The sequence below is a fragment of the Helobdella robusta genome, assembly GCF_000326865.2.
Source record: "Helobdella robusta unplaced genomic scaffold HELROscaffold_11, whole genome shotgun sequence".
Taxonomy (NCBI): Eukaryota; Metazoa; Annelida; class Clitellata; order Rhynchobdellida; family Glossiphoniidae; genus Helobdella; species Helobdella robusta.
In genome coordinates this window covers 1,813,162-1,821,163 of record NW_008703617.1, presented here as the reverse complement: position 1 = coordinate 1,821,163, position 8,002 = coordinate 1,813,162, and the positions used below count along the sequence as shown (strand labels likewise).

Sequence of the window (8,002 nt, the reverse complement as noted above, 5' to 3'; positions counted from 1 at the left end):
AACGTCCGGATGTAGAGAAATATAAAACACGCATACAATTACTCCGTAAGCAAGTCAATTACGATCTGACATGTCAGTCGAATTTCATCTGATTGTATGTATGTGCAGTGTATGTATGTATGTATGTATGTATGTATGTATGTATGTTTGTATGTCTGTATGTTTGTATGTATGCATGTATGTATGTATGTATGCATGTATGTATGTATGTATGTATGTATGCATGTACGTGTATTAATGCGTGCGTGTATGGGTGGATGCATGGATGCATGCATGCAAATAAAGTGATCATGGAAAACATAGCACATGAAGACGAAAGGCAAAGTCGATAAGGACGACGACGACGACGAAGACAACGCTTAACAATCAATCTTTTTTATAACTGACATCACTGATGACGTCACTGATGACGTGGATGAACGATGGCCGCAGACGAGTAGAACGTAAACAAGGATGCTAATGAAAAGTCAATATTACACGTTTGTATGCTTATGTTTGTATGAGTGTGTATGTTTGTATGTATGTGTATGTTTGTGTGTGAGTTTGTATGTTTGAATGTGGGTGTATGTGTGTATGTTTGTATGTTTGATTGATTGTTTGTTTGTTTGTATAAATGCGTGTGTACGTGTGCGTACATGTATAAACGTGTTGCTGTTTTTTTCGTATATAATCGTAATAAGCATCATACCTTAATCGCGTTTTCCTCAACTTCAACATTGTTGATATCTGTGTTGTTGCTGTTGATGTTGTTGCTGTTGATGTTGACGTTGTTGTTAGCTTTCATCTGAGTGCATGGTTGTTTTTGACGATACAGTTTCGAAACGTTCGTTTGTATTTCTAATAACTGTTGATGTTGTTGTTGCTGCTGTTGTTGTTGTTGTTGCTGTTGTTGGTTTAAATCGCAGGAATCATCACTGACGTTATCGTACGATGAACAGGATAGCTGCTCCTGGAAAATTTTGATAACGAAGATGACTACGATGACGATAATGGAGAAATAGAAGGTGAAAAAAAATAATTATTTAACATTTATTGAAAATCAGGGCGGTTATAATTAAAGTTATCCTCACGTACATCAGCCATATTGAAAAAAAAACCGGCCGACAAATAATTTTAGAAAACAATTTTTTGTTTTTACTTCATCTATTATTGCTTTTATATTCTTTGATATTTCGGCCACCAACGTCATCATCATTAACATCATTATCATCATCGTCGTCGTCATCGTCACAATCATTCGACATGGTTTAATTAGATTTTTACATGACATCACAGAAGGGTAAATATAAGCCAAACCAGCCAACCGGCCAAGTTTATATTGCACGTGTGTGTGTAGTGTATGCGTGTGTAGTGTATGCGTGTGTATGTGTGTGTATGCGCGAGCGTGTGTGTGTGGGTATGACTGTGTGGTGCATTTTTACCTTTTTGTCTAATTAAATTATATAAATTTGAAGCTAAATCTGAAAAAATTAATTCTTCCGCACTTGATAAAAATAAAATAAAATAAATTTAAAAGAATGAGAAAAAATACGAAAAAAAAATTTCGTTGGACGGCACAGGTCAGTGCAAGAACGAGTTTGTTTACCTTTTTAAACCTCACGGATTGTTAAAACTTATGAATGTTATTATTCAGGATAAATAAATTATTTCTCTGTGCTATAACCGTAGTAAAAAATGGCGGGTAACCGAAGCGATAATAAATAAACATCGTAAACAACAACAACAAAGCAACCGTAATAACAAACAACAACAACAATAATTATAATAACCTCTTCCGGAAGATCTTCCTGCTGAGCTAATGGCGGACATCCTTCACCTTTTCCGCTCGTGACGTCATTGCAGCTTTTTAGTATCTTCGGTAATACGAAATATGAAAACATCGTGAGATGATTAAAAACGTCGTTGGGAATTCATCAACAGCATTACTAACAACAACAACAATCCCAGACAAAGCATTTTATTTCACTCACTCACTCACTCACTCACTCACTCACTCACTCACTAACACACACACACACACACTCACACACTCACTCACTCACTCACTCACACACACACACACTCACTCACTCACTCACTCACTCACTCACTCACTCACTCACACACACACACACACGCACGCATGCACTCACATACACAATATGTATGTACGTGACACATTAATATTTATTGCGTGCAATGGAATTACTTTGTCATTTCTATTTAACTGCGATGTTTTTGCCTATTGTTGTTTGAGCGCGTGTCTACTGTTGCTACCCCCACCACCAACCCTACTATTACTACTACTACTAGTACTACTACTACTACTACTACGTCTACTACTACTACTACAACCGCTACCGTTGTTACATTTATATTTGAATTTATTTATTCATTTATACGTTGGTGTAGTGTTATTTTAAACTTTTGTAATGTTTTATTAACACTCAACTGTCTTGATTTAGTAGAAGCATTGCTACATTATAATTGCTTCTATAATTGATCTTCTATTTATACTTTTTCGTTAGTCACGAAATCATCATCGTCGTCGTCATCATCGCCATCAAAGTAAACAAACTCATGACGTCATCATCATCGTCGTCATAACTGTTGCGATAACATCATCACCTCGACCCCATCTAAACCTCTTGCAATGAGGAGACTCCGGCAGATGAAAAAGAGGAAGTGGCCGCCATATTTGACATCGACGTCATTTCCGGTCGTTTGAAAAAAGAAATGTGCTTGTTGATACAGGGCGTGCTGTAGAATATTTGCTGCTTTTTTTTGTCATTATCATCGTTACCCATCCGCTCGACTATTATATCTTTGCTCTTAATATTAGTATTGTTTATATTGCTATTATCGTTGTTGTTGTTGTTGATGGTTTTGTTGTTGTTTTTGTTATTGAAGCAATGCTCGCTACAACTGTTGCTGTGAATTTGTTTCTTATGTTTAGCATGACGAGTTAGTCTGTAGGGGCATGTTATGTTATCACTGATTGTTGTTGCAGTTCTGGTTACTGGTTTGTTATTTGTTGCTGCTGTTAATGTTTTGTTGTTGTTGTTGGAATTTTTTATGAGTGGGGTTGTGGAAAAATTTTTGGAAAAATCATTGCTAGTGTTGTTACTACTGCTGTCGGTGTTATTGTTGGTGTCGTCGGTGATATTGTAGCCGTTGTCAATGTTGTCTAGGTTGTTGTTGTTTATGTTGATGTTGTTGTTTACGTTAATGTTGTCGTTGTTGTTGTTGTTGATGTTATTAGTGTTATTCTCATTTCTCCTGTCCGTGAAACAGACGAGAAATTTAAAAAAATTTCTTTTTTTCTTCATCATTGCCAATTAGCTTTAAGCTTATATGTTGTACAGTACTTATATGCCTTTGTTTACGTTAATACTGCTGCTGTTCATGTTGATATTGTTGTTATTGTTGTTGATATTGTTGTTATTGATGTTAATGTTATCAAGTAGATATACAATACTATAAGTTGTGTCAGTACTTTTTTCGTAACAAATCCTATACAACCAACATTTATACAGCGCAAAACACCGATCGTAGATAATAAAAACCGAACTGTATGATAATAATTTTTCAAAATAACATAGATATAATAATGAAACAACATCGAATTTGCTCCGTTCGTTCCTATTGCCATTGCAAATATTCAGAAATTGTTATTTATTATCTGGTTATATATATATATATATATATATATATATATATATATATATATATTACAGGGTTATATATTATATATATTCAGCATAGTTCCAACTAAATTTCACTAATAAACAAACCTAAACAGAATTAATAGGACAAATTATTATTATTTATTATTATCATTATCTATTTATTAATATTTATTTATTATTATTATTATTAATAATAATTATTATGCCAAAAATAAAAATAAGGAATAAATGTATTGATGCCAATATTCCATGGAATCATTTCAACGGAGTTCGAAACGAGTATTATATATATATACATATATATTTATATAATATATATATATGTATCGTATAAATAAACTTGAATATGTATGTTTAATATGTATGTGTGCATATGCATGGGTATACGTATGTACGTAGAATCATATATTTACATATATTGGAAGTATAAACACATAAATAAACGCAAACACACACATACATACGCACACATATACATACATATATACATGCATACTCACACATACACATTGTGTTTGATTGTTACAGTTTTTCTAGTGAGGACGTGTTTAATCTTATTTTTAATTTTGTTTTATTTTATTTTTTGATGGCGCTTTTGGATTTTAACTAACTAGCGTTAAATAAATCTTCTGATAATAATAATAATAATAATAATAATAATACACACACACACATACATACACACACATATATGGAAGTATAAATATATAAATAAACACATGCACACACACACATACATACACACACATACAAACATGTATATACACATCGTTAGATATTTATGGTAATAATAAGGGATTTCATAAAATGTAATTTGCCTTATCGGAAAATAAAATTATTGCGAGCTAGCTTGCGTGCCTATGTTTATACATGAAAAAAAAACATTGATTAGGATTATTAATATTTTCTTGGCTATCCACTTTTATTTATTCATTTTTCATTTAAAAAAAAATTTTTGCTCGGATGTCTGCAAGTTTTTGTGCTAGTCTGTCTGCTGGTTTTTCTGCCTAGAATGTGGCGAAAGTCTGACGGGTTTACTGTTGAAGAAAATTAAAAAGTTAGATTGAGAGAGGATGAGAGAGAGAGAGAGAGAGAGAGAAAGAGAGAGAACAAGAGGAATATAACAAGTAAATAAATCATGAAAAATGGGTAGATTGATAAAGAGAGTGAGAGAGAGAGAGAGAGAGAGAGAGAGAGAGGGAGAGAGAGAGAGAGAGAACGAGAGATGAGTTATACGCTTCTTCTCAATGTTCATTATCGGTGAGATGAAACTTAATTACATTAAATTCTAAATGAAATAATCTAATCGTACTCAATAAACTCTGTTGTGTGTAAATTGTTTATGTTTTTCATGTCCAAATGTATCAGTTTTTCAAAGTTTTTTATTTCGTTTTTGTATTTCAATGAATATAAAAAGCAACGAATAACATTCGTGAAGTCCTTGTGTCACTTGTTGAATATCCCCACATTTCATCTACTACAAAGTGTTCAAGATCGGGTTTTGTGATGGTCGATGGTCGCCAATGTCCTGAATATTATAAGGCACAAGAAAGAAGAAGTAAGAGACAGGTCGGTAAAAAATTTCTGAATTAATTTTTAAAATGCGTTATAGTTGTTATTTAATCATTTAATTTAATTTTTAAATAAAATTTATCTCTAATTCTTCTGTTTATTATTTCTCACGAATATAAATTCCAATTTGGGCTATATTTTTATTACATAGAATCGCAATAATCTTTTTAAATTACAAAAATTGTTTTGTCAAATGGACGAACTTGACGCATTCCAACAACAAATCAAGGTAATGAAATGAAAAAAAAATTAACAGACGAAGATAAAAAAAAGAAAAAGAAGGAGAAAGAAAGAGAAGGAGAAAGAGAGAGAAAGAGAAAGAGAGAAATTCTTAAATTCTTGAATGATTATTCTTATTATTTTTACTCGCAATGAAATAAATTAAAAAAATTCCTTTAGTAAAATTTAAAAATATAATTTTTTTAAACCTCCAGGATATTTCACGGAAAATTAAAAAATAAAAATTATTATTTATCGATAAAATATCATCAGCTGCGTTGGCATACGAAGAAATATTTTTTGGGTTGTAGAATTAGTTATGCTTTGTCGAGCTTTTCAGGGAAAGAAATTGTTACAAACGTACATACAAACAAGCATACGTGCATACAAACATACATACGCACATACATCTCTTTCTCTCTCTTTCTCTCTCTATCTCCCTCTCTCTTTCTATACAGAATCATTCATCTCTTCAATGATTCATTACATTTTTTCCAACTGTAAATTTATCAATTTTTTTTTGTAACATAACAATAATTACTATAGATATTTTTTAGCATTTGAGTATCTTTGGTAAGTACACTTTATTAAGTATTTTATAGTGTGTTATACAATTAAGCATCGCTAAGTCAAAAAAATTTAATTTTCCCCAGTATAATTGAGTAAATAATTAGGAACCTAAACAGCGAAAACTTAGTGTGATGAAATCGAATTAGTAAAAGAAGGTTAAGAATGACGGTGCCTTCAGTTGAATTCATCGTGTCAATGAGGTTTGGTCTCTTAATGTCTTTTAAAGAAGTTTTATGATTGTTTGGGGTTGAAATGAGGAATGTAATAAATAAAATGATTATTATGGTGATTGGATAATGTTAAGTTCTTATTAGGTGATGTTAGTAAATGTTTCTTTGCGGCAGCGAAGATATTCAAATCCCATCATCATGCGACGAACATTTTGTAAAATTTATTTTCGTTAAAATCTGTCGCAAGAGTGGCGCTCAACACAGAAAGAACTCCAACGAATATACATACATACAAACACATACAATACATAACATACAAACACTGACTAGAGTTTGTATGCTAAATCGCAACTGAAAACATTAGCACTAACCAACGGAATGTAACAAAACACATCAGCAGCAACCAAAAAACAAGAAAAAAACCCTAACCTCAGTGGCAAAACCTCTACTTCCAAAATCCCCCCCTCTTTCAATAGCACCGGTTTCAAATACAACCACATCCACTAAAGTTGAGTTTCCACCACCACCACTACCAGCAGCAGCAAAAGCAGCCACAGCATCTTCATCTTCATCGTCGCCATCGTTGTAATCACGGTCCGGTGCGGAGTAGGATTTTGTCTGAAGAATTTTTTTGCTGTTGGTGCCGCCGATAATGGTGCTATTGTTTTTATTGTTATTAATGTTGTTATAGTTGTTGCTGTCGTTGTTGCCGTCGTCGTTGTTGTTGTTGTTGTTGCTGCCGATTCCCAATCGGCCTCTGCTTAACTTCTTCATAGAGGATGACAGCCAGTATCTGAGTAAAAATTTTTATTATTTTGTGATTATTGTAATTATTATTGTTAATAATAGTAATAATTTTACTTATAATTAATAATAATTATAATTATTATTTTTATTCAGTATTATTTCTTATTATTATTAAACCTGAAACTTGATTTTCTCTTAACGTCCTCCTGGCTAATTGACTTTAAATATTTCTTTGAAATGGTCGACTTCGATTGCTGCTGTTGTTGTTGCTGCTGTTGTTGTTTGGATGACGATTGTTGTTGTTGTTGTTGTTGCTGTTGTTGTTGTTGTCGTTCATTTAATTCCATAGTTTTTTTTTCTCAGTATTTTCTTTAAAATTTTTCACAAAAAAACAACACGAACCTGTGACGTTGAATACAAAAATAACATTTTTGTATTTATATCATCAAAATATACATCTTAAACATACACACATTACAATTCACACACACACACATACACACACACACATACATACACACACACACATACACACACACACACACACACACACACATAACTTAGACCGGCCAGCATAAACACTCCTTACATATATATTGCTTTTTTTGATTGACCATTCGTTACGAAAACGTCAAAACATCCAGGGCGTTTGAATGTTTATGAAAAGGGAAAAAACTAAAATCAGAGCACATAGGAAATCTTTATTTTACTCTACAATCCTTCAGGTACTGAGTTCTCTACTGCTCACGCACGCACACACATGCATGCACACGCACACACACGTACAGACACACACACACACGTACAGACACGTACACAAACACACACGAATAAGCAAATATAGATACACGCAAACACTCCAATAATCTCTTACATTTTCCATCATTTTTTTTCTCTATTTTGCTTTCTTTCTTTCTCTTTCTCACCATCTTTTTTATCTCTTTCTTTCCTTCTCTTCTTCTTCTCTCTCTCTCTCTCCCTCTCAAGTGTACAATGCATATGAATGTTTAATTTATTTTATAGCTGCGGAAAGCGTCGGCGGACAAACGTTGAGGG

At 32.7% G+C, this 8,002-nt stretch overlaps 3 protein-coding genes across 3 annotated transcripts; all 3 read right to left on the bottom strand.

Annotated features, from left to right (window-relative positions):
* Positions 1–682: 682 nt before the first annotated feature.
* On the bottom strand, positions 683–1,880 carry HELRODRAFT_167253 (hypothetical protein; the record flags this gene model as incomplete). The annotated part of the gene is made up of 2 exons (XM_009012778.1): positions 683–949; positions 1,770–1,880. The coding sequence occupies 2 exons, from the start codon at positions 1,878–1,880 to the stop codon at positions 683–685; spliced, it is 378 nt and encodes a 125-aa protein (XP_009011026.1).
* A 738-nt stretch (positions 1,881–2,618) lies between these two features.
* HELRODRAFT_167252 (hypothetical protein) lies at positions 2,619–3,308 on the bottom strand (the record flags this gene model as incomplete). The annotated part of the gene is made up of 1 exon (XM_009012777.1): positions 2,619–3,308. The coding sequence occupies one exon, from the start codon at positions 3,306–3,308 to the stop codon at positions 2,619–2,621; it is 690 nt and encodes a 229-aa protein (XP_009011025.1).
* A 2,905-nt stretch (positions 3,309–6,213) lies between these two features.
* HELRODRAFT_167251 (hypothetical protein) lies at positions 6,214–7,375 on the bottom strand (the record flags this gene model as incomplete). The annotated part of the gene is made up of 4 exons (XM_009012776.1): positions 6,214–6,246; positions 6,629–6,992; positions 7,124–7,218; positions 7,349–7,375. The coding sequence occupies 4 exons, from the start codon at positions 7,373–7,375 to the stop codon at positions 6,214–6,216; spliced, it is 519 nt and encodes a 172-aa protein (XP_009011024.1).
* Positions 7,376–8,002: the final 627 nt, after the last annotated feature.